Source organism: Leptonychotes weddellii, chromosome 3 (assembly GCF_054177405.1).
Source record: "Leptonychotes weddellii isolate Sample4059 chromosome 3, ASM5417740v2, whole genome shotgun sequence".
NCBI classification, from domain to species: domain Eukaryota; kingdom Metazoa; phylum Chordata; class Mammalia; order Carnivora; family Phocidae; genus Leptonychotes; species Leptonychotes weddellii.
The window spans coordinates 93,333,560-93,361,347 of NC_138371.1; the positions used below are offsets into that span (position 1 = coordinate 93,333,560).

At 35.1% G+C, this 27,788-nt stretch overlaps 1 protein-coding gene across 7 annotated transcripts in view; it reads left to right on the plus strand.

The window, feature by feature from the left end:
* PTPN4 (protein tyrosine phosphatase non-receptor type 4) overlaps positions 1-27,788 on the plus strand; it is a 223,558-nt gene that overhangs the window by 148,504 nt on the left and 47,266 nt on the right. For 6 of the 7 annotated variants that reach the window (XM_081814594.1, XM_081814592.1, XM_081814596.1 and 3 more), the window contains exons 11-15: positions 5,366-5,429; positions 9,151-9,323; positions 17,518-17,586; positions 24,500-24,625; positions 27,431-27,589. In XM_081814594.1, the coding sequence (XP_081670720.1) occupies positions 5,366-5,429; positions 9,151-9,323; positions 17,518-17,586; positions 24,500-24,625; positions 27,431-27,589 (591 nt within the window). The remainder of the gene's footprint in view (positions 1-5,365; positions 5,430-9,150; positions 9,324-17,517; positions 17,587-24,499; positions 24,626-27,430; positions 27,590-27,788) is intronic. The other variant, XM_081814597.1, reaches the window with a different exon arrangement.

The window sequence follows — 27,788 nt, forward strand, 5'->3', positions numbered from 1 at the left end:
TAAATAAAATCTTTAAAGAAAAAAAAAAAAGATAAGAAGTTGGTTGAAAAAAGAAAGAAGAGGATTTTAAAAAAAAGGGAGAGAATGTGAGCAGGCAGGAGGCTAGAACAAAGCCATACACTAGAGATTTAGAGTATATTTTGGTCTGTTAGAAGAAACTGTATCCCAAAATTTTAAAGAGAGAACAACTTACATATATATATATACCAAAAATAAGGTTAACTACTATGAAGGGATAGAATGTGACTCTAAAAATGAAAATATTTTTTTATTATTATGTTAATCACCATACATTACATCATTAGTTTTTGATGTAGTGTTCCAGGATTCATTGTTTGCATATAACACCCAGTGCTCCATGTAGAACGTGCCCTCTTTAATATGCATCACCAGGCTAACCCATCCCCCCAAAAAAAGATTTTTTAAAAAGGGGATTGATAAGATGTTGGTTGAAAAAGGGAAAAAGAAAAATTAAAAAAAAAGAAAAAAAGAAAAAGTTAAAAAAAAAATTAACTTTGAAAGACTAAAGAATCATGGGAAAAAAGCCATGAATTCTACGTGCAGTATTCCCCTAGAGCTGGAGTTCTGCCGTTCTCATTGATTGGTAAACTTGGTCTTGGCTGGCTGTTCTTGCTGATCTTCTGGGAGAGGGACCTGTTGCCGTGGTTCCCAAATGTCTTTTCTGGAGGCGGAATTGCACCCCCCCTTGCTGGGTCCAGGCTAAGTAATCTGCTCGGGTTTGCTTTCAGGAGCCTTTGTTCCCTGCAAGGTTTCCGTACAGCTTTGGGGGACAAGAGCGAAAATGGCAGCCTCCCAATCTCTGCCCTGGAGGAGCCGAGAACTCGGGTCCCTGCTCCTCAGTGAGCCCCCAGAGAAAAGCAGTCAGTCACTCCCGTCTCCCTGGTCTCCGGCCGCACTCCGTGCTCACCCGGCCTGTGACCGAGCGTTTTTATTTCTGGCACCCAACCCGGTGTGGAGTCTCCAAACCCAGAAGATCCCTGCGGTGCGCTCCCATGCCGCTCCTCCCGGGGGAGGAAGGGGAGTCTCCCCAGATCTGCTGCTTGTTGGGTCCCTGCTGGAGGAGCAGTGGCCCGACTGTGCCGTGGATCACAGTTCATGGCAACCCCGAGCTGAGAGCCCGCTCCTCGGCTCCATCTCTGCAGCCGGCTTCCTTGCTCCAATAGGTGGGAGCTGTGCTGCACTCAGGCACCCCCGGTCTCTCTGTGACCCCGAGGGTCCTGAGACCACACTGTCCCAATGCGGGTTCCACCCCCCACTTAGCCACTGGAGTGATGTCCTTCAGCAGAGCCAACTTCTAAAAGTTCCGATTTTGTGCTCCGCCGCTCTATTACTTGCCAGTAGCGGCTGACGGACGCCCCCTCTCCTGCCATCTGTCTTCCCGAATATCACCTCGGATTCACTTCTCTGCACGTCCTACCTTCCAGAAAGTGGTCGCTTTCCTGTTCAGAGTTGCTGCTATTCTTTTCTTCGATCTCCTGTTGAGTTCGTAGGTGTTCAGAATGGTTTGATTCCTATCTAGCTGAATTCCTGGGACCAGATGAAATTTAGGTCTCCTACTCCTTCGTCCTCCAATTTGTTGTGCTTTGAAAGTAGGTATTATGTGATTTCTATTCTTTCAAATTTGTTAAGGTGTGTGTTATGGCTGAGGATATGATCCATCTTGGTGAATGTTTCAAATGAGCTTGAGAAAAATGTATATTTTCATATTGTAAGAAGTAATCAGTAAAGGTAAATGATATCCATTTGATAATATTATTGAGTTCAACTATGTCCTTAATGATTTTCTGTGTGCTGAGTTTGTCCATTTCAGATAAAGGGGTGTTGAAGTCTCCGAATACAATACTGTATTCATGTAGTTCTGTCAGTTTTTCCCTCTTGTAGTTTGATGCTCTGTTGTTAGTTTCATATTCATTAAGATTTTATAATGTCTTCTAGGAGAATTTACCCCTTTAGCATTGTGGAATGCCCTGCTTTATCCTCAATAACTATTTACTTTAAAGTCTTGCATTTTGAAATTATTAGAGCTACTCTTCTTTGCTTTCATTCTTACTTTTTTGAGATATAATTGACATATAACATTATATTAGTTTCAGGTGTACAATAATGATTCAGTATTTTTATGTATTGCACAGTGGTTATCACTGTATATCTGGTCAATATTCATCACTACACATAGTTTACAATTGTTTTTCCTTGTGGTGGTAACTTTTAAGATCTGTCCTAACAACTTTGAAATATACAATACAGTATTATTAACAGTAGTCACCATGATGTACATTATATCCCTAGTACTCCTGCTTTTTATTAATTAGTCTTAGCATGGTATATTTTTATACATTTGTTTGCATTTAACCTATATATGTTTTTATATTTAAAATACTGTTTAAATATTTTTACAATGTCTTAAAAGACAATGTCTTTTGTTATATTTAGCCCATTGACATTTTAAAGTATTTTGATATATTTGTATTAATATCTGACATATTCGTTAATGTTTTCTATTTGTTGCTCTTGTTCTTTGTTTCCATTTTTGTTTCACTTTTTCTGCCATTCTTGTTTTAATTGAGCATTTTATATGATCTCATTTTCTCTCCTTTCCTAGTTTATTAGTTTTACTTCTTATTTTTTTTTTAGTGGTTGCTCTAGAGTTTGCAATTATATTTACAGTAATCCAAGTCTACTTTCAAATAATAGTATACCATGTCACAGGTACTGTGAGTACCTTATAATAATGAGGTAATACTGGGGCGCCTGGATGGCTCAGTCATTAAGTGGCTGCCTTTTACTCAGGTCATGATCCCAGAGTCCTGGGATCGAGCCCTGTATCAGGCTCCCTGCTTGGCAGGAAGCCTGCTTCTCCCTCTCCCACTCCCCCTGCTTGTGTTTCCTTTCTGGCTGTGTCTCTCTCTGTCAAATAAATAAATAAAATCTTAAAAAAAAAAATCAGAGAATACTAATTTCTTCCTCCTGTCCCTTGTATCATTGCTGTCAATCATTTCACTTATATATAAGCATTTATAAGTATATAATTGTATATATAGGATAGGTACATAAACATACATAATTGCATACATTTTTTATTTTAGTATTTTGAACAAATTATATGTTAGATCAGTTAAGAATAAGAAAAATCAAGTTTTTATTTTACCATCACTTAGTCCTTCAGGGCTTTTCCTTTCTTTATATAGATTAAAGTTTCTGGCCTATATTATTTTTTTTCCTTTTAACATTTCTTGCAAGGCAGGTCTCGTTCCAACAAATTCCTCCAATTTTTATTTGAGAAAGTCTTCATTTCTCATTCATTTTTGAAGGATAATTTTACAGAATATGAAATTTGGGGTTGATGGTTTTTTTCTCTGAACGCTTTACCCACTTTCTTCCTGCTTCATGATTTCTGAGAAGCTGGATTTAACTCTTCTTACCTTTATTTCTCTATAGATAAGATGTTTTTTCTTTTCTGGCTTCTTTCAAGATTTTTTCTTTATTTTTAATTTTCTATAATTTAAAAGTGGTATACCTAGGTGTGGTTTGTTGTTTTTGTTTTTGTTTTTTAAGATTTTATTTATTAGATAGATAGAGACACAGCGAGAGAGGGAACACAAGCAGGGGAAGTGAGGGAGGGAGAAGCAGGCTTCCTGCCGAGCAGGGAGCCCGATATGGGGCTCGATCCCAGGACCCTGGGACCATGACCTGGGCCAGAGGCAGATGCTTAATGACTGAGCCACCCAGGCGCCCCCCAGGTGTGGTTTTTAAGGCATTTATCCTGCTCGTGTTGTCTGAGCTTCCTTGACCTGTGGTTTGGCATTTGATGTTAATTTGGGTAAGTTCCTTAGTCATTTTTGTTTCAAACATTTCTTATGTTGCTTTCTCTTCTCCTTCTGGTATTTCCATTACCGTATGTTACTGTATGTCACATCTTTTGTAGTTGTCCCACAGTTCTTGGATAGTCTGTTCCGTTCTTTTTTAGTCTATGTTCTTTTTGCTTTTGGGGTTTTTAGGATTTTATTGATATATCTTCTGCCTTAGAGATTATTTCCTCGTCTGTGTCCAGTGTACAAATAAGGTCATGAAAAGTATTGTTTCTGTGGTAGTGTTTTTTACCCATAGCATTTGGTGGGGGGAGGGTTGGCTTTCTAAGGAAATCTAATGATTTCCATCTCTGCTTACATTGCCCATCTATTCTTACATGATTTTTACTTTATCCATTAGAACCCTTAGCATATTAATCATAGAGTTTTAAATCCCCAGTCTGATCATTCCAACATCTCTTCCATGTCTGGTTCTGCTCTGTCTCTTCACCTCGTGTTTTTGCGTTTTGGTATGCCTTGTAATTTTTTGATAGCCAGACGTGATATTCCAGTAAAAGGAAGTGTTATAAATAGGCCCTTAGTAATCTTGTTGTGAGGTGTAGGGGGATGGCAAGTGTTCTGTATCCTATGATTAGCTCTCTCTTTTAGTGAGCCCATGCCTCTAGACTGTGAGCTTCACAAGTGTTTCTCTGTGTTTTTCCTCCCTGCTAGGTGAGATAGGATGGCTAGAGTGAGCTGATTAGGTTTCCTCAGGTTGGCTAAGCTCTGCTAATACCCGAGCAGGTGAGGATTTGGTGAACTAGTTTAAAAAAAAAAAAAAGAACAGAGTGTATTTCAAAATGGTTCCTTTTCCCCTTCCCTTGCTGGAAACCCAAGGGTATTTGTGTCTGGTATTTACCGTGGGAATCTGGTTGGGCTTCTCGAGGTAAATTTCACATTACAGGAGGCCCTTCCTCCTCCATAACTGGGTCCCTCTGGAGTTTTTCAATCTTGAATTTGTCCACACGGAGCCTCCAACAATTCTTAAATTATAGTTCAGATTCCTCTGGCACTGGTTCCTCTGGCAGTTTCTGCTCGCTGAGTCTCTGCTCTGGTAAGCTGCAGTTCTCTGTATTCACCTGTTAGTCTCTCAGATCTTGGGAGCAGCAGTTCCTGTGCCCTCCCCTCTCTTAGGAATCCAAGAAGAGGTGTTGATTTCTAAGCTCCTTACAGAACCAGTTCTTGGTATATCTCATTGGTATATCTTGAAATTTTAATTTGTGACGTGTTTTTTTGTATTTCTCTAGATATAAAGTTGGGAAAGGTATAGTTCACAGCAAATATTCAGATAAAACTTTCTTCATATAGATTCTAATTATTTTTTCATGAAGCACCAGAATCTTTAGATTTCTTATGTAATGTGTCTATATATGATTGAATGTTTAGATGTTACTGAAATACAGTTAAAAGGTTACTTTTTGCATTATTTTCTTAAGTTAATGTTTTTATTTTTATTCAGTATTTTAAATACTCCCATTCATTCTCTTTTTATCCAGGTTGAAGATTATAAAAATTTCTTTCAAGTGCAAACAGTTTTTTATTCAACTTAGAAAAGAAGTGGTGAGTAGTGATCTAATAATTATTAGTATAAATGAATATACTTATAAATATTTGTATAAATATAAATAACATTTATATAAAATAAATAATATTTACATAAATGAAGTCTTTAAGAAATGAAGTCATTCATGGCTGATCTTTTAGTATGAGTGAAAGTGTTACTAATATTGTTGATAACTGCCTCGTGAGTTAATTGCATTTCATGACAATGTTTATTTATTTCCACAGTGTCACTGTGGTTCTGATTTAAAGTACTTCTATATATCCATTTTGCTCTCTTTTGAACTTTGAAACTGATCTCAATCGTGATGTTCGTTGTCAGTTGCCAGGGTCTATTCATGAGGGTGGGAACTGAATATTTTTTATATATATATATATATATTTTTTTTTTTTTTTTTTTTTTTCTTCCCCCTGCTACTAATCTGAAGCACTTCTTTTCCTATGTAGTTCATTTTATTTTAGGGAGACTGAGTGTTTAGTTTTGTTTCTAGTTCATGAATGTATAGTACGTTTCCTCCCTTTTTGGGAATGGTGATACCCTTTTTATATATTAAATACAATACACTGAGTTATCATGGAAAATACAGTGTTGGAAAGAACTTCACCTTGTTAATGATTTTATCTAATCAAAATTAAAATAATTTATCCTTAAATTATTTCTTGGAAATCTTAACAAATTAATGCAGATTTCAAGATGGTTGTGTGTGCATATATGTGTAAAATGTATTTGGAACCTTAAAAATATTGGCGTCAGCTGCGTTTTATCAGAGGGTGATGATCTAAGTGACTATGATTTATCATTTATACTCAAAAATATAAAAGTTTTTTTCTATAGTTTTATTGAATTACACAGAAAAGTATACAAATATTAAGGATAGTGTTTGGTAAGTATATAATAAATATATAATACTAATATTGTAGAACATTACTACCACCTTAGTATTATTGCTAATGGAGCTAATGCCCATCTGTGTCATTAACCTTCCTGAGAGGTAAATACTATTCTCATTTGTATCACCATGGATTAGTTCGCTTATTTTTGAGCTTTAAAAAATTGTCATACATAATGTTCTCTTTTTGTCTACTATCTAACCTTTACATTGTGAGTTCATCCATATTTTTGCACAAAGCAATAGTTTTTCTATTGCTCCATGGTATTATATTAAGTGAATATACCATAAGTTACTCATTCTTACGTTAGTGGACAATTTTGGCATTTCCAGGTTGTGGCTATTATGACTAATGCTGCTAATGAACATTTTTGTACATGTTTCAAAACATCTTATCTGGAAACGTGAGAACAAATATTTTAAATTATTATATTGGTAGAAGGCAACGTAGAAGTCAATTTTTCTGATTTTTTTCCTATTAATATTACTATCATTGTTAGCAATAATAGTTGTGGTATTTAACATTTATTGAGGTCTTACTAGATAATTACACAGCTATTTTCATATCTTTTAATCCTCAAAACCATTCTCCAAGGTAATATATCATTAGGAATGTGTTCAGTCACAGATAACATCAACAAAAGTCATCTAACAACTGATTAAAGACGTATATAGTCATAGTCTACAGAATGTTGCCTTGTTAATATTTCTCTCTGAAACAGCTCTTTATTTTTAAATACCCAAACTTTATAGAAACTACTTATCTTTCAATACAACATTTTGTATCTATTGTATACAAAATGTGGAGGGTGGATTTTATTGCAAATTTGTTACAGATTGTCCAAATACAATTAGTAGAAAGTCAAAATCACACAGAATTTTTGAACTATGCAATGTGTCAAAAGAACGTATATGATTCTTAGATCGGCTCTTCTACTGAGAGGCATTACTGCATACTGCTCTGTGTAAGACCTCTGTCATTTTGCATTATTTATGGAGTGTGGTGCAACATGTAAACTATTAGTGCGTACAAAGCCACTGTTAAGCATAATTAAGAATTCTTCGGTGATCAAGAAGTAGGTATTTTAAGCATATTATCTTCTAGCATAGTAGTTTAATGTTTATACATGGGTATCTTACTGTATTTTAGTTACAGAACTATCTTCATATCTTTTGATAGGCAGACATTTAACAGGACATAGAAGAAAAACTAACCTTAAAAGATCAATAACCTGGACTGTGTTAAAATTAAAAACTCTGTTCGTCAAAAGATACTGTTAAGGGAGTGAAGTAGGGGTGCCTGGGTGGCTCAGGTGGTTAAGCTTCTGCCTTCGGCTCAGGTCATGATCCCTCGATCCTGGGATCAAGCCCCGCATCGGGCTCCCTGCTCAGCGGGAAACCTGCTTCTCCCTTTCCCACTCCCCCTGCTTGTGTTCCCTCTCTTGCTGTCTCTCTCTTTGTCAATTAAGTCAATAAATAAAATCTTTTTTTAAAAAAAAAAAAGAGAGTGAAGTAGATATATATAGTACACACACACACACACACACACACACCACATCCTTGGTTATATATCCATCCCAATTCAAAAATATGCTACTGACTTGAACACGTACTTCAGAAATGAGGACATGCACATGGCCAGTAACATGAGAAGGTGTTGAACCTCATTAATCATCAGGGAAGTATAAATTAGAACCAGAATGTGATACTTCTACACATCCACCAGAATAGTGTAATGAAAAGATTGAGAAGTGAGTGGTTGGTGAATATGTGGAGGATATACTGCTGGTGGGAGGGGGTATATATTGATCTAACTATTTTGGAAAACGTTGGGCATTATCTACTGAAGATGAACACAAATATCTTATGATCCAACAACAGAAATGCACACGCATAGCAGTATTTTTATATCCTCAAACTGGAAACATCAAATGTCTATCAATAACAAATGGATAACTAAACCGGTATATTCATATGATAGAATATTATATAGAATGAAAATGACTTTCACAACCATATGGATGAATATAGAAATATAATACTGAACAAAAGAAATCAGACCTAAAGAAATGTATGGGTCATCCCATGTATATAAAGTTCAAAAACAGGTATAATCTATGGTGATAAAAGTCAGAAGAGTGATTACCTTTTCAAAGAGAATCTCATAGAAAGGGGGCACAAAGAATACTTAAGAGTTGCTAGTAATAATCCATTTCTTACTCTGGTTGGGTTTTAAATGGTTGCACTCATTGTGTGAAAACCAGAGCTGTACACTTAAAACGTGTGCCTTACTATATATAGTTTACTTCAGTGAAACCATTTAAATATTAATTTTTGCCAAACTTTTAGAGAAAAATGATTCTGTTATGTTGCTGCTTACTTTAAAACTTGAGTTGCGTAATAGTGTTCAGAAGTACTGAATGAATATTCCTATGTTTTGACAATCTAGATAGATTTATAAATTTCAAATTATTTTTAATAGGTGTGATAGTATATCTTAAAGCTTAATTTATGGGCCAGGATTATACCTTGAAATAGAATTACAGCTAGTAAGTTTTGAAAACAGATATATATCAGTTTTTAAGCTTATTTCTAACTATGTTCTAAAATAAAAGTCCTGAGTCATAATATTACAGAATGAGGTGAGATCCACATTTTGCAAACCTTTCCATTTATTTTACTGCTTTTTTATTGGATAAGCAAAAAAGGTACTGTGCTACAAGGATTAGTTGTTTGTAAGGCTAGAATATTTATCTGTAGAAAGTAAACTAAATGGAGCATTAGACCCTGATGTTTTCCTGGTATTCTCTGCATTTTGTCATTTATTACAGCATGAATCTAGAGAAACATTATTGGGATTTAATATGGTGAATTACAGAGCATGCAAAAATTTATGGAAAGCATGTGTAGAACATCACACATTCTTCCGTTTGGACAGACCACTTCCACCTCAAAAGAATTTTTTTGCACATTATTTTACATTAGGTTCAAAATTTCGGTACTGGTAAGTATTGCTTATGCATTAATGCTTTGTTATTGTATTTTTCCTCACTTTAAAATAAAGGTCTGTTTTAATCAATCATAGAATGTTTATAATTCGTACACACCTACTGAATCAAACTCTCTGGAGCGTGGACCCTATAGATCAGCAAAAAGTTCTAAAGGTTCTTGTGATTTAACCAGATGGAGAAACCTCTTCCATTGACTATATTTCAGATCATTATTTTCTAAAGTAAATTAATCATATTTAATTATTTATGTTCTAGACATGTTATGAATTCCATTGACTTTGTTAAATATTTAAAAGAAAACTTTTCTTTGTTCTAAGACATCTTTATTTGTAAAAGCAAAAGTGTCTTCTGCATGAGCATATAATTGCCAGTTTCACTATCCAAAAGTAGAATGTTCCTATGAAACCTTTTGTAAGCCAAATGGCGTGAAGAAGCCATTACCATTAATTTATATGGAAAAATTATTTTGCATTTTCAGACCCCAAGAATCACCTCTCATAGGACACATCTTGCTAACAAATGCACAAAATAAATTGAGAGGAAGCACAGATACTCAAAGACACAATTCAAAGCTCTGGTGGCTTAATGCGGAGATGCTGAGTGTACTTCATTGGAAGGAGCTTTGTGGGGTACTCTCACTGCTTGCGGTGTGCGCGGCCTCTACAGTGGCTTGCTACAAAACAAATGCTGAATGCTATTTTCTCCCCTTTTTTGTAAAAGCAGAGTGGCAATAACACAAACTTTGAAAAAGTGGGGGATAACTGTACTTTGCTTTTTTATGAATGAGTTTGTTAAACCCTTTGTTATAAAGAGTTCAACCAGCTATTATGCAAAAATCACATTTAGTCATTGAACAATAACCCCAGATTCCTTTTCCTAAAACTGTCTTATTTATTCTTGATAGCTTTTATTTTTTCCTGAAGGAAAGTCTTTGAGGGATAATTCTAAATTTGGAGAAGTTCTGATTAATTTTGCCTCTGGAATTCTAAAAAGATCCATGAAAGCTAGTTTTTAAGTGCAACCTGGTAAGAATCACATAGCAAAGTCATTCATAATCTTCTACTAAAACAAATGTTATCCATTTCTGTTTTTGCTTCACAAAAGATTTTCCATCTTCAGTAAATAAAACCTTTTATCATTATGTGTTAGATTAATTCATGTTATATATTCATGTAGAAAATATTTAAATGTGGCCCAGAAAAGATATATATTGTAAATCTCAAACATTTATAAATGCCCAATTTGTAATCTCAGAAAAAATAACAGTATAATGCTTTTAATATACTGTTAAAAATATATGCCCCCCCCAAAAAAAAGCCCCCAAATTCAGTGGCAACACTTAAACAGAACTAGGAAACTTTTAACCACAAAAATGGCACAGCAGATTCTTAAGTGGTGTCATGTTTAACTCTTCTATAACCTTCCTAAAAGCAATTTTGAGAAAATTAAGGTGATGGTACTCATAAATTTAAAAATAGACAGACTGATGGGGCATCTGTGTGGCTCAGTGCGTTAAGCTTGTGACTCTTGATCTCAGAGTCATGAGTTCAAGGCCCGCACTTGGCTCCATGCTGGGTGTGGAGCCTACTTGGATGGATGGATGGATGGATGGATGGATGGACGGACGGACGGACGGACGGACAGATGGATGGACAGATGGGCTGGGAGAACAGTCCATTAGATCACTGGTAAAAGTCAAGAAAAAAATAAAAAAGCCTCCTTATCTAAATCTCAGGAGGGGCAGAAGAAATCTCCATTGAGAAAATAGTGTAGACCATAACAGTGGTCCCTCAATAAACTTAATTATTAATTAAGTGACCGTTGGGGTTATTATCTAAGGACTACACTTATCTTTAGCAGAATTTTTCCTTCCCTCTGTCCTTGAAAATATGACATATACATAAATGTACACACACCATTTCTTTTAGACAACAGAGAAATGCATAGAATGTAGTAACCTGCCTTCAACTGTAATTCACATTGGTATCAGATACAATGAGAAAAAAATCAAGGATTTTACCCAATCTATACCACAGCAAACAAAATCTAGTCACAATGACAAGTACAAAAGACAGTTAAAGAAACCAGTTTGGGAGAAAAATCACTGAAACAGAATGAAATTTCAACCACAGAAGTTAATAAAAACAAGCTAAAGAACAATCTAAGAAAAAAATATTGGCAGGGTGAGGAGCAATACCTGCCATTCAGGCTGTTATTGCCCTTGAGAGATTATGGGCCTAGTCCTAGCAGATTTTATATTTTTAAACAGCTTTGTTAAGGCATAATTGGTGTACAATAAGCTACCATATTTAACATCTAAAATTTGATGTTTGGAGATATATTTACATCCCTGAATCCATCACCATAATCAAGATAGCAAGCATATCCTCCCCCATTTTTCCCTTATGCTCCTCTGTAACCTTTCTTCCACCCTTCTTTGTCCCCATGCAACCACTGATCTGCTTTCTGTCTCTATAAATTGGTTTGCATTTTATCGGATTTTATATAAATTGAAACATACATGTTACATACTCTTTTTAGTCCAGCCTCTTTGATTCAGCATAATTATTCTGAAATTCATCCATGTTGTTGTCTGTATTGGTGGTTAGTTTCTTTTTATTGTGGAGTATAATTCCACTGTGTAGATACATCACAATATGTTAATCCATTCACTTGCTTATGGATATTAAGTGATTGTTGTTTCCCCATTTGGATTATTTACAGGTTTGAGCTATTACAAATAAAGCTGCTGTGAGCATTCATGTAGAAATATTTATATGGTTTAACTTCCCTTGGTTAAATACCTGTGAGTGGAACGGCTAGATTACAAGGTAGATGTATGTTTAACTTTGCAAGAAACTGCCAGTCATTTTTTCAAAGCGGTTTTTACCATTTTATGTACTCATCAGCTGTCAGAGTTCCATTACATTTTCATTAGTGCCTGTTGTTACCTCTTCTAAAGAGTTCACAATTTTGATGAAATTTAATTTACTGTTGTATTCTTTCATGGATCTTTCTTTTGTGTCATAGCTAAGAAATCTTTGCCTAACCCAAGCCTGAAAAGATTTATTCCTCAGTTTTCTTTTAAGAGTTTTATAGTTTTAGTTCTTATACTTAGATCTGTGATCCATTTGGAAATAATTTTTGTGTGAAGTATATACAAAAGCTATATAAAGTTCATTTTTTTTGCATATGGATAGCCAGTTGTTCCACCACCATTTTCTGCAAAGATTACCCTTTCTCCACTGAATTGCCTTTGCCCCTTTGTTGAAAATCAGTTTTCAGTATTTGTGTGGACTTATTTTTGGATTTATTTATAAGTCTTAAAGTATAGTAGTATTAGTCCTCCAACTTTGTTCTTTTTAAAAGTTGTTTCAAATGTTTTAGGTCTTTTGCATTTTCATCTGAACTTTAGAACTAGCTGATCAGTTTCTACAAAAAAGACTTCTTAGGGGGGCGCCTGGGTGGTTCAGTCAGTTAAGTGTCCAACTCTTGATTTCGGCTCAGGTCATGATCTCCGGGTTGTGGGATGGAACCCCACGTGGGGCTCTGCGCTGGGCATGGGGCCTGCTTGAGATTCTCTCTCTCCCTCTCCCCTCTCCCTCTGCCTACCTCCCCACTCCCGCTCATGTACAGAAGTTTTTATTCAGGTTTTCTCTCTCAAAAAAACAAAACAAAACAAAAAAACCCACTTCTTGGATTTTAATTAGGATTATGCTGAAACTATAGATCAATTTCAGGAGAACTGACATCTTAAAAATATTGAGTTTTCAAACTCATGAAACATGGTATGTCTTCTACTTATTTAAGCTGTCTTTTACTTCTCTCTCTGTTTGTAGTTTTTCAGTGTACAGGTCTTTCACAAATTTACAAGTTTCACAGGTCTATGCTAAATTTATCCTTAATTTCTTGAGGTCTTTTTAAATTTTAATTTCATACTGTTCACTATTAAGCAGAAATGCAATTGATTTTTTTTTCTTTTTTTTAATGTTTAGTGAGACCTTGGTTACCTCACTTATTCTAGGAGCTTTTTTGTAGCTTCCAGCAGATTTTCTACCTAGAGGACAAAGGCAGTTTTAATTCTTCCTCTCCATTCTGATCCTTTTTATTTCTTTTTCTTTCCTTATTCCCCCAGCTAGAACCTCCAGTACAGTGCTGAATAGAAGTGGTGAGAATAAATATCCTTGTCTTTTCCTTATCTTGGGAGGGGGGTAGATATTCAACCTTTTGCTATTAAGTACGATGTTAGTTGGAGGCTCTTCATAGAAGCTGTATATAATGCATGTTGAGGCAGTTCCCTCTACAGCTCATTTGCTGGAAGTTTTTGTTAGGATTGGATATTGGTTTTTGACAAATGTTTTTTCTGCAGCTATTACAAAGATTATATGGTTTTTCTTTTTAATTTGTATGATGAATTACATTGAATTTCAAGTGTTAACCCCACCCCACATTCCTAGGATAAACCCCATTTGGTCATGATCTGTTATCCTTTTTCTATGCTGTTTTATTTAGTTTGCCAAATTTTTGTTTACAATTTTTACATCAGTGTTCATGAAGGATACTGCTCTGTAGTTTTCTTGTAATATCTGTGTGAGGTTTTGGTGTCAGGGTAATTTTGGCCTCACTGAATGAGTTGGGAGTGTTCCCTCATTTTCAATTTTCTAGAAAAATTTCTGTAGTGATGGTATTATTTCCTTTTTAAATGTTTGGCAAGGGATGCCTGGGTGGCTCAGTTGGTTAAGCATCTGCCTTCGGCTCAGGTCATGATCTCAGGGTCCTGGGATCCAGCCCTGGGTCGGACTTCCTGCTCAGTGGGGAGTCTCCTTCTCCCTCTTCTTCTGCTGCTCCCCATGGTTGTGCTCTCTCTCACACTCGCTCTCTCTCACTCTGTCTCAAATAAATAAAATCTTTTAAAAAAAATGTTTGGCATAATTTACCAATTAATCCATCTAGAGCAGAAGTTTTGTTTATAGGAAGCTTTTGAGCAACACATTCAAATTCTTTAATAGATATAAAGCAGTTCAGGTTTTCTTTCTCTTCTCAGTGAGCTTTGGTAGTTCATGTTTTCCAAGGAATTTATTTCTTCCCTCTAAGTTAATGAATTTTTTGGCATAAAGTTGATGGTATTCTTTTTAATAATAATGTGAACCACTCTTTGTCTACCACGTCCTAAAGAAAAAAAGTGACTGAAAAATATTAAACTTACCCAGTTTGCCGTTCAAGTCTAAAGCCAATAAACATCAAATATACAAAACTTCAGGGAATATAACATCTCTGAGCCCATCTGGGAAAAAAAATTTTTTTTAAGATTTTATGTTTAGGTGATCTCTACACCCAATGTGGGGCTCTAACTCACAACCCTGAAATCAAGAGTCACATGCTTTACTGACTGAGCCAGCCAGGCACCCAGAAAAAAACTTATTTTAAGATAAGTCAACATGACTCAAAAAGAATCTTGGTAAAAGAAGTAAGAATAAAGGTTAGAACTAATCCTTGATAACTATCATAAATATGACTATAGAACAGAATTAAAATGCTATAAATTTTGATAAAGTAAAAGTGACAGTATAAGAAAATGAGGAAGCAAGGGACTAGTGGAAGTATGAGAATCCATATTAACAAAAATTAAATATTAATAACACCAACTCCTTAAGGTTTTCCTAATCTCTCTTTCTTTATATATGAATGGCAGTCATTTTCTTTCTTTTAGTTCAAGGGAAATCAGTTTAATACTGTTTTCATTAAGAGTGGGATATATAGCATAATCATTTTGTTAATAGAATTATGTCCCTATTTATAGCATTTTTTATGTATGGAGAGAGAGTTTTAGAATGATTTTTACCAGCTGATAATGGAGATTATTTCTTAGGGATAAGACTCTGGCTAAATTTGGGGGTCTTACTGTTTTTTAATTTAATTTAATTTTCTTTAATTTGGGGTTTTAAAAAAATCTTCTTGTTTTGCTTTCCTATGTTGCTAAAATTACTTATAATGAGCCTGTATTCTTTTACGAATTGTCATTTTCTCATTGTTCTAAAAATAAGTATCTTACTCTCAGAATTTGGTATTCTTAGATTATGGTACAGTTTTGCATTTTGTTCTAATAATAGTAATATTAAACCCTAAAAAACAGTATTATGGATAATGTGAAATATTATGCTCCCTCATATTTCAATTTTACCTTTATGTTTTTGTTACAAAATTCAACTTGTTAATCCAGCCTTTTGAGTAATAGTGTCCCATTTGAATCCTCTTTACTGGTAAATTATCAGTCAGAGACACAGAAAGTCCTTTTGATTTTTCAAATAAAAGCAGTTTGAGGGAATTGGTTACACAGGTATTAGAGAGGCTGTCAAAACAAAAGGGAGAAGGAGGGTTTTAGAGAAGGAAACAGGAAGAATGGGTAATACTTAAGGATCGGAAACTTGTGTTACATCTAGGCCGGTATCCGTAAGCCTAAACCTGCTATTCCGTCGTTAGAGCCACTGTCACTGTTGGTTCTGGGTCTGCCCGAGAGCGGCTGCTTTGATCAGGGATGGTACACACCGTCTAGAAGGTGCTGTTTCTCCCAGCGTTCTGTTCCCACTATTGTTACAGCAGCCACCAGCGTCTGTCAGTCTTCTGCTTTTGACTTCCTCTACTTTCTGATCTCCCACCAGAAGAAAAGTAGAACCTAACAGAAAGCCAACTCACAAAGGAAGTTGTGAGTCTAGCAAGCCTCCTACAAAACTTAGCTGATCACAGGAGGAGGATTGAGGCCCATGACAGCTCAGTTCACATTAAATTAAATTAGTGTATATAGGTAAACCATATATGTTTATAGTTGTAAAAGTTAAGTTTTATGTTTGTAGTCCTTACGAACTTTTAAAACATAGCCAAAATACCTTTTAATCATCAAAATGATTAATAATCCTGTAATTGAGGAAGGAATGGCAGCATGACAAATGTTTATCTGGACACGGTCCTATCCCTAATGGGTATGCGTTAAATAAATATTTTTTTCCCCTCATAATAAGCAGTGGTTGGAAATACTAGAACTTTTGTAAGACTTAAAATGTTGATATATTATTTAGAGTGAGAGATGGAATTCAGATATCAGAGAATTTATTAATTCTACTCCACCAACCTACTCAGATACACACCTTTATTATCTCTCTTCCAAAATATGCAAGGGATTAAAATCATTGTTCTAATGTGGAAATACAAAATAATAGTGAACCTCAATTTGTTACCTTTTTCACAATTGCAAGTATACTTTATCCTTCTTAGAGGAAATATATTTTCTTAAGAAACTTCAGTGTACCTAAGTTTAAAAATCATGGTTGGGTTTCTGACTTTTCCATTAAAACTTCAACAGATGGACCATTCTGTTCACATGTATCCATACTTATCCATGGAAGATGATCTTAAAATTTCTTGCTTTGCTTTGGAAACCTATATTTGGCTGTTCTTATATGAATTATACCTATATGTGTAAATGGTTACATTTGATATACTAGACATTTATGTCTATTCACACTTAAATAATGTGATGTGTCAAGTAGCAAATTCTCTGAGAACCAAGTTTTTAGTAACAGATTTGGTCTGAACACATTGCTTTACCACAGAGGAGGCTCAGTTTCCATGCGTAAACTGTGTGCTTGCTAGATGGATTGGCTTCAGGACAAATTGCTTACAGTGCACAATTTGCAACCATATTTCTGTCCTTAGTTCCTTCCTGTATACAAAAGTCTGGAGTTGCCTATGTCTGGACAAGGAAGGATTTGAGGATATAAACAGTCTTCATATCTGTGATCATCAGTAGACAAGAAAGAAAAGCCCAAGAAAAGAGCAAGAATCCTCAAGATTCCCCATGTTTCAGGTCCTTCATCAAGGAGTAGTAGAGACACTAGCTAAATCACAGACCCAACCTATGATGTGAGAGTGATAGTCATTCTCAAATAAAGAAGTATCTGAAAATGGACTGTCTATGGAACACATCGTTGTTCATTAGTGGAAGAGCCATAAATAAGCTTCATCCATTCAGGTAGAACTGGAATTTAGTCCAGTCTTTTCTTATCCTCTGCCCCCTTTTCTCTGCTAGAAATTTGTCTCTTACGAAGTTGTAATATAATCATGTTGTATGTTCTTATTTTATCTTAGAGTTCTCTTTAAGATTTTATTATTGTGCATGTTTATGTATTTCAGTGGGAGAACTGAAGTCCAGTCAGTTCAGTATGGCAAAGAAAAAGCAAATAAAGACAGGGTATTTGCAAGGTAAGCCACCTCTATTTCAGTTCTGAATTGTTTTTAAAAGATTAAAATTACTAAAAACCCTTTTTCCAAGTGTGATTACAGAATTATCACATGATCCTTTATTTAATTAAATAATAAGTTATGTTGAGGGAGTAATGAAATAATTTGTCTAGTTTATTCATTCCCTTTTTTTGTTTTTTACATGAGTGAGATAAATCCTGTGCCAAGCATTATAGTTCTGACGAGGCTGAATCAAGTTTTATATTATTAGTGTAACATTTTGTTAGAAAGTTCATTTCCTTCATTTTTTAAAACATTTTTGAAAAACATAATGATTAATTTCATATAGTATTCGGTCCATTTCCGTATTTCTTTAAATCACATTGTTAAGAAGTAAGTTTATTTTTTTGGGTGCCATTTAGTTATCTTGATATTTTTAGGAGCTGTTTATAACCAGTTTGCTTTTTAACAAGTGAAATGACATAGTCAGGTTTATGTTTTAGAAAACAGGTTTATGAGCAGTTGATGGAGAATGGGTTAGAAGTAAGGACTCAGTACTAAGAAACCAATTAGAAGGTTATTGCGGTAATCCAAGTGAAAATAACGAAGGCCTGAACTAAAAGAGTGGTGATGAAATGGAGACTAGGGAACAAATTTGGGAAACATTTTGTAGGTAGAACTATAAGAAGTTGTTAATCAATTAGATGGAGGTAGTGTTAGAGACAGGAGTATCTGGGAAGACCATCAGATTTGAGTGACATAAAATGGACAAGGGGATGCAGGAAAGAGAACAAATTTGTATTGGAAAAAGGAGTTAAACTGGCACAGGTCTAGTTTGAGATGTGTGAGCAACAGTCTTAACAGGATTATCCAATAAATGAAAGGAGGAAGAATGACCAAATTGGTGGCAGCAAATATTTATCGAAGACCTACTCTACTGAGCATTGTGTCAGGCTCTGGGAATACAGTGAAGAACAAAATACACAACTTAGTCCCATGGAGCTTAAATTCTGCTTGGTGCAACAGATATCTGATGTAAGTAAAGGACTGAGGCAGCACAAGGCCATGGAGCTGGAGCCCACTTGTCATGTTGGAGGAAGAGTAGGCAGGCCAGTAATGGGCCAGAAAGAATAAGGCAGCGCTAGAGAAAGTGGTTAGAGAGGAAGATAGGTAGCAGCCAGAACTTGAATGACCCCATGTTAGAAATGGTAAGGACTTTGGATTTAAGGGCTGAGATCCTCCCTTCCTGGAAGGAGTATAAACTGACTTGCATTTTTAACAACCTGGCAGAGTTGTCATGTTTTACAGTGGTAAACTGAAATATTTACAAATACCATGATTTCTAGGATTTGCTTCAGAATAATTGGGGTGAGAGGGTTCAAGTAAATGGTAGGGAGGAAACAAGATTGACCATGATGATGATTGTTGAACCTGGGTCCTGAGTGCAGTGTTTATTAAACTATTCTCTATACTTTTATGTTTGAAATGTTCCATAATAAAATATGGGAGTGGGTGGGGGATCAGTCTGGCTGCTGTGATGGAATCAACTGTATGGGGATGTGAGTGGACAGAAGATAGCCAGTGTATCTAATAGTGGCTAACATTTATTTTGTATTTATCTGTGCCAGGCAATTTTTGTGTATGATCTCACAATCCCCATAATTCAGTGAGGTAAATTCCATTACAGGTGAGAAAACTGAGCACAGCGCATTTGAATAATTTAACTGAGATAGTAAGGGATGTAGCAGGATTCTCATGCAGGCCTCCCAGTTCTTACCCACACTTTTAACCTCTACAGAATAGTTCTTGCTGTTCTGCATGAGATAGGTGAACGCTTGGCTGCCTTCCTGTCTCAGAGCTGTGAAGAATGACTTCCTTTATTGTCTCTCTCCCCCACTAGAATGTAGGCTCTATGAGGGCAGGAGTTTTGTCTGTTTTATTCACTGCACTGGCCCCAGCTCTTGTAGTAATGTGTGCGGTATGGTAGATGTGTTTTAAATGAAGCAGTGTTTTTTCAGTGGAAATGGCTTACAGAGAATAAGTCCTTAAATTAAAAAGTTCATCTCCTTGGTGTCTGCTGCCATTGGAGGCATAAAAAATTAATTATAGAATTTTGCTTTTGGTTTTACTTTAATTTTTTGCTCTTAGTCTTCATCAAAAAGACCTTCCTGTTTTGTGTTTCTTGAGTAAAAGGAGTTTTTGTTTTTCTCTTTTTTCTCTCCAGAAGGAGAAATTGCTTTATTGTTTGTTCTACTTATATAAGTGATACTTCATTATTTTTTTAAAATCCCAACATGCCAATACTTATGTGGCTGGGAAGGTAACTATGATCACAAAATGGCTCTCTCAGGGAGAGGCTTATAAATTGCACTCAGGTCATTCTGACTCCTGTGATTTCCCCAAACATGGGAAACCCAACTGGGTTCAAGGTTTCCCTGTTTAAAAAGGGGAAAATTCCAACATGCCAAATAATATAAAGAAAAATCATAACCCAACATGATTATTTTTAAAAAATTGGGGGGGCACCTGCGTGGCTCAGTTGGTTAAGTGTCTGACTCTTGATTTCGTCTCAGGTAATGATCTCAGGGTCCTGAGATATGGAGCCCCACTTTGGGCTCTACACTGGGCATGGAATCTGCTTAAGATTCTTTCCCTCCCTCACCCCTCTCCCCCCTTAAAAAATTGGTACTTACTATTCATTACTATTACTATATTTTGCCATGTATATCCTCACAGAGATGTGTGTGTGTGTATATATATTTATTTCATTTAAAAATTATTTCATACTTTTTATTGCTTATTTTTTCACTTAATGTATTATAGGCATTTTCTTTTATATTGAAAAATCTAGTCATTTATGTCAGTAAATCTTTAAACAGTTAAATCCTTTTATCCTAAACTGTAGATTTAACTTTATGATTCTTCCTTTTAACCTGTCACTTCCTTGCCTCTGGAGTTGGAGTCACTGCTAAAACTATCTGACTCTTTGCCAGTACTATATGCCTTGAATGCTTGTAAAGATAAATAATAAAGGCTATTTCTTTTTTCTTTTTTTTTTTTTTTAAAGATTTTGTTTATTTATTTGACAGAGAGAGACACAAGCAGGGGGAGGGGAGAGGGAGAAGCAGGCTTCCCGCAGAGCAGGGAGCCCTATGTAGGGCTCCATCCCAGGACCCTGAGATCATGACCTGAGCCGAAGGCAGACGCTTAATGACTGAGCCACCCAGGCGCCCTAATAAAGGCTATTTCAAGTTCCTTGGAGTAAGGACATTTGAAACAAAAAATTAAAATGTGTTTGAATGATAAAATTTACGTGCATTGTTTTTCTTCATTCCTAGCTTAGCCTCATCCTCATTTGTGTATGAATAATCTATCCAAAAGGAAGACTGTCAGTGACAATGCCTTGAGGGATTTAGCTGGTCAGGGCTAGATAGCATTTTGCTGGGATAAACTTACTTGAATTTGAATGATATAAATCGTCTCAACATTTGTTCAAAATTCTGAATTTGATTTATTGTTATGTCTTGTTTTTAGATTCATGAAGGAAATATTGTCATTTCTCTATTAAATATAAACCTTAGTGTCATATTAATGGTTATTTGGTTACTTGATTATTAGGGAAGGGAGAAAAGAAAAAAATTAAGAACAGAGATGCCTACTCTAATAGACATGGCTACTGAAATTATTCAGATCTTCCCTCTTTCTTAGATACCCTTGTTTCCAGTTAGAAAGTGCTAAGCACCTGTAGGAAGGTAAAATATACAGAAAGTGTTTTTGAAATTCTTTTCCTTGAAATTTCTCAAGAATGAAATAATTTACTTCCTCTTAACTTTGTTGTTTTAATATAAAAGGTATTCAAGTACTTAGTACTACACTTTATTTGTATCATTTCTTTCAGACTTGTTAAAATCAAAATCAATATTTTTCTGATTCTTTTCTGTTAAAAATGCATCTAACAAAATACTTAGCTTTTTTCTTCTTTTCCTAACAAGCTTAAAGTTTTTTTCTTGCTTGATATTTATAAAAATAGTGAACATGAGGGGTGCCTGGGTGGCTCAGTCGTTAAGTGCCTGCCTTTGGCTCAGGTCATGATCCAGGGGTCCTGGGATCGAGCCCCACATTGGGCTTCCTGCTCCATGGGAGGCCTGCTTCTCCCTCTCCCACTCCCCCTGCTTGTGTTCCCTCTCTCGCTGTGTCTCTCTCTATCAAATAAATAAATAAAATCTTTTTTAAAAAAATATAGTGAACATGATTTGATAATTAGTTCCACTGTAGTATGACATCCTCATATGAACACCAAATTATAGATGTATTTATTAATGTTAATATCCCATGCAAATTACTTTATAAGTTTTAGTGTTTTAATATTTTGATCATATGTGACCTTGAGAAATATTCACAATTATACCTGCATCTTAGTTCTTCATTTTGTATATGCATTATTAAAATGAGAAATTGTTTAATAGGTTATTTTATAAAACAAATATTAACGAATAGTAGGCTAAAATTCCAATATGAGAAGCCTCAAATAACTGTCCCAATTCTTTTGTTATGTGGAATTCCGTGAATCCTCCTCTGAATAAGAAGTCATCAACAGGGATAAAGTTGCATTTAATGGTATTGTTTTAATGATCTTGCCATCTCCAAAAGACTTAAGCTTCTCTGGGGTTGTTTTTGTAATATATCACAATCTTGTGATGACCTGAGACCTGATGCATATCTACCAAAATACTCTCATGGTTTTAGCAATTGTTGAGTTATTCTGTTAAATTATTAGAGAATTCTAGAGTTCTTGTCCACTTCTTAGAATTTTAATTGGTGGTATATAGATATAAAAGGTTTCTTCTTAAAGTTTCAGTGTAAGATGGTGTTTTCAGCAATAATAAATAAATAATTTTTCCCCCCAGTATGTCTCCTCTTTGAATTGCTTTCACACTTTTTCAATTGTTGTATAAAATCTAAGAAGAAAAGCAAAAGAATGTTCACATGCAACAGAAGAATACAGTGCCATGGTCAGAAAATATATTTACCACATTGCAAACACTCTGATGAAGTGTGGTATTTTTTTCTCTGAAATTTCCACATTCAACAGGAAATATAGACAGCAAGCTTGAGTGGGTGGGTCTCTGAGGTTAAAGCTGTTAATAAAACACTTGAAATTTAGTTTTAAAAAACGCAGAGCATTTCCAACCATGTTTAGTTTATTAACAACAGTGAAGTGTTCTGATGCTCTATACTGGGTGAGTATAGCTAGATTTTTTCCTCCTTCAAATGATTTTTTCCCTCTCTTTGAAAACGTAAGTAGTTGATCTATGATTATGAACTCCTGCAGTTTACATTTAGTAGTCTAATATATGGGAAAGAATAGCTTGTTAACTTTGAGAATTGGCTAATAGAAGAGCAGTAAATGCTAAGGTTTCTTTTAGTACTCTTCATTTTAAAAATCAAATGCATGAAATATTCTTTTTTTTCCATCTTATTGTGACTAAAGGAATATGAGTTTGCACAGCAATATTAGGATGTTGGGCTAAATGGTGTCCTGATTGTCTTCAAGTAGGAAAACCCTATAATTTGAACTCATGATAATGGGAAATGTTCATCCTTATATTACTTTGAATTCATTTATGAAAAATGAGATCTGAGCCAGTGCCTTTTTTTTTTTTTTTAATCAATAGCATTACATCTGTTTTAGGAAATGATGTTCTTAAATTAAGGAGATGTCATTCGGCCAAACTAAAAAAAGGTTTTGGCTATGAATACCCAAAATGATGGGGCACTTGTGTGGTTTGGATTCATAAGTAATTTAAGATACTTGTGGTTTAATTAATAGACTAAAATATTGCACTGAAAATTTAGATACTCATAAATCATAAAATGCAGGAGGTAGGGAAGGACCTAGGGTCATACATTGTACTGGTAAATTTAGATATTTAGACATAGATACTTACATGCTTTGTCTCATGAAAGGTCAAAACTAGTACTGTCTACTTACCATTATTTTAATGCTTCGTACTAGGTCTATAAATTTTATTGAGTATTCTTGGTGTTACCGTGCTTTTTAGTCCAGTCAATTTCTATGTGCTTCAGTGAATTTATTAGTGAAATATAAAACTATCAGCTTACAAGATTATTTGTTATGTGTTTTTATGTAAGTAGTGTAATTCCTTATATTAACCTTCATATTAACTCTTCATGTCAAAAAGTAGATGTCATACATTTTCCATGAATTTTGGCCACTATAAGAATTTGAATATTTTTTAATATTCTACAAAGGTCTGTATCTTTTCTGAAAAGAGTACTTAGTTCTCATTTTCATCACTGTGGTAGCTGACAATATATAGATAGGTAATAAAACGTAGTCTTCTACTCCTTACCACAAGACAGAATGTTAACCCAGATGTTTTTTTAAAAAACAAAACAATCCACTAGCCTACTACTATATGTAAAATGTAAAAAATTATAATATACATAATTATCATTTTCACCCCATCCTTTATTAAGGTAGAGGATCAGGGTGTAGATTTAAGGGTATTTAGAAGATAATATGCTGGCAATTGTTTAATACATCACAAGATGAGCTAAAGTTTCAGAAACTCTGGAATAGGCAATATTTATAATGTTGCTATAAATGAGGTAACTTGGTAGCCAGCTACTCCTTTGCTTTTTTCCTTTCTTTTCTTTTTCTCCTCTTCCCTATTTTCTCTTAAGTATGTCTTAAGATATACTCTTAGCATGTCTTTCCTTCCTTCTTCATACAAAGCAGATTTAATTTCTTAGGAAATTATGGGGTAAATAGCCACTAAATGCATTAATTTCTTTTAAGTAAACTATGTTTACTCATCTAGAATATGATCTATTAAGACAAATTCTAAGATTTGGTTTATAGTTGAGGGTATAAAAATAAAAATTTTTACATATCAAATTATTTCTGCAGATCCCCAAGTAAGCCCTTGGCACGGAAATTAATGGATTGGGAAGTGGTAAGCAGAAATTCAATATCTGATGACAGGTTAGAAACACAAAGCCTTCCATCACGATCTCCACCTGGAACTCCTAATCAGTAAGTACAGACTGACTGTAGACTTGCCTGAAGATCAAAATACGTAAATCTTTACATTTAAATATCTTAGTCAAACATGATTTTTGTTGCTCCAGAGCATTATTTCCGCATAGCCTGAAGCTTACTGCATGAGTGGCATGGAAAAGTCTCATCGAATGAGGGAGTAGAACATTGAACAAGGATGCTCACTTTCCTGTACAGAGTGGGTGTCTAGCCAATAAATCAAGATCTATTAGTAATAGAGTTAAAATCTGGAAATGTGGTTGTTACTGACATAATCCTTTTTCATGTGGCTCTCCAGAATTCCTAGGGAAGCATATATTGTTTGAAAATGCTAAATGATTGTGATCATCTTACCTAACCTCCTACCCCAACTGTTCCACCACTTTCTTTGGTCTGGAAAAAGGGGTTTCCAACATAAGTTCCCACAAGCTTAGCCATATCTGTGCTAAGAAGCCTATATTACTCACCACTTACTGTTTATATACTTCATTCTAGTATTTCTCATAAAAACTATGGTTTGGTATAGATAATAATAAGATAATCAACTTGTACTGGCTGAAGATGTTAATTTTATAATGTATTAACAAATATATTGTGTATAATATATGTATGTAATTAAATAATGATAAACAGATGTCAGCGTATTCATAGACTTTGTTCACCCAAAAGGTTGAATACAAAATATTTGAGTTTTGGTATGGAATATAATATTTGAAGTAGTCTAACTTCAGAAATATTTTAAACACATTAATATCCAATAAGTGTGTACTACATTCTACTTTTTTAAAAGATTTTATTTATTTATTTTAGAGAGCACAAGCAGGGGAAGGAGCAGAGAGAGAGGGACAAAGTAGACTCAGGGCTGGACAAGTAGACTCAGCACTGAGCACAGAGCCTGATGTGAGGCTTGATCCCATGACACCGAGATCACAATCTGAGCTGAAATGAAGAGTTGGACACCCAGCCAACTGACCCACCCAGGCGCCCCTGTACTAAATTCTAAAAGTTGTGTCACCAGTGGGTGTTTTTCAGCCCAAGAATAAACTTTTACCATAACAAAAGTAAAGTTTGGTTTAGAGAACATTACCTCATACCTATGTGTCTTCCTAGCTGCTAAGCTGCTAAAAAAGATAGACTCACAAGTTTTTCTCTTACTAATTGCAGATTGCTAAATCATCTTTCTTTATAAAATACTGCATATGTTTGGAGGTTAATCAGCTATTTGAAGAAAATCCAGAACCATCTTTTTTGGTCCATTTTCCAGCCACCCATTTCTCCATTTGTTACTAGTACCACTAAATAATTAGAGCAGATTACAGAAGACAGAGGAAAGATGATTGAGTTAATTAATTAGCAGTAGCTCTGATTAAATTTCCTAGGTGATGAAACAGTTTTAGATATGATCTGAAAAGTTTTTTTTCTCAATCCTAAAGAGACAATATAGTGTGATGGTTAAGAGCATGGGCCTTGGAATCACTGAAAGTTTGAACTTTGAGCAAGTTAATTAATCTCTTTGTCCCATTTTCCTCATCTACGAATTATAATAAGTGTCTTTCTTGTAGTATTGTTACAAGGGTTAAATGAGGTGATATATATAAAATGCTTAGAACAATGCCTAGCACATAATAAGTGTTCAAATGTTAGCTGTCATAATTAATAATAATGAAAATAATAATTCATGTGACTGTCACTTATGTGGATGGAAATATGTTATACATTATTTATTTTTAGGACTTTTAAGAAGTCCCATAAATAAAAACTTTTATAAGGATTAAAAAAGAACACACACCAGAGATATTTCTGAATTATTTATCCTCTCCGTTTACTTTATACAGGTATACCTTTGAGATATTGCAGATTTGGTTCCAGACCACTGCAATGAAGCAAGTCACTGAATTGCTTCTATTTCTTAGTACATGTAGAAGTTATATTTACACTCTGCTGTATTCCATTAAATGTGCAACAGCAATGTGTAAAAAATCAGTGTGCATGCTTTAATTAAAAACACTTTATTACTAAAAATGCTAACTACCATCTAAGCTTTCAGTGAGTCATAATCACTGATCACAGATTACTGTAACAAAAACAGTAATGATAAAATCTGAAATAATGCAAGAATTACCAAAATGTGACAGAGACATGAAGTGAACAAATGCTGTTGGAGAAATGGCACCCAATAGACTTGCTCCATGCAGAGTAACTGCAAACCTTCAAAACCTTTTTTAAAAAAAGAAGAGGGACGCCTGGGTGGCTCAGTCAGTTGGGTGTCTGATTCTTGATTTTGGCCCAGGTCATGATCTTGGGGTTGTAGTATCAAGCCCCGCATCAGGCTCTGCACTCTCTGGGGAGTCTGCTTGAGATTCTTTCCCTCTGCCCCTCCCCTGCTCATGCACTCTCTCTCATTCTCTGTCTCTCTGAAAGAAATAAATCTTTTAAAAAGAAGAAGAAGCAATAAAGCAAAGTGCAATAAAATGAGGTATAAATGCTCTAATCCTATAAATGCTGATTAAGACACTAAGTTGTAGTGACTAAAGCCTTCAGACATTAAGGTTGGTAGATATAATAGATTGAACAGGTAAAACCCTTGTGGCAGATCACTGACTGTAGTTCAGATCGTAGACTTCACTTCCTGTTTGGTATTCTTTCTGTTTGAATCATACTATCTTTGTCAGAGATTTTGCTTAGTCAGTGTGGTTAGTGTTAAAACATATACCCACTTTCTAATGTAATCAAATAAGTAAAAAACTGGAAAAAGTTGAATTAAACCACATTTTCACTCAATTTTTCTTCCTCTTTATGTAGTCGAAATTCTGCATTCACACAAGAGGGAACCCGGTTACGACCATCTTCAGTTGGTCATTTGGTAGACCATGTGGTTCACACTTCCCCAAGTGAAGTATTTGTGAATCACAGATCTCCATCTTCAACACAAGCTAATAGCATCGTTCTGGAATCATCACCGTAAGACCTTTTTCATTAGCTTCCTTCTTATAAATAATAATGCCGCAGGGTGCCTGGGTGGCTCAGTTGGTTAAGCGACTGCCTTCGGCTCAGGTCATGATCCTGGACTCCTGGGATCGAGTCCCGCATCGGGCTCCCTGCTCAGTGGGGAGTCTGCTTCTCCCTCTGACCCTCCCCTCTCTCGTGCTCTCTCTCTCTC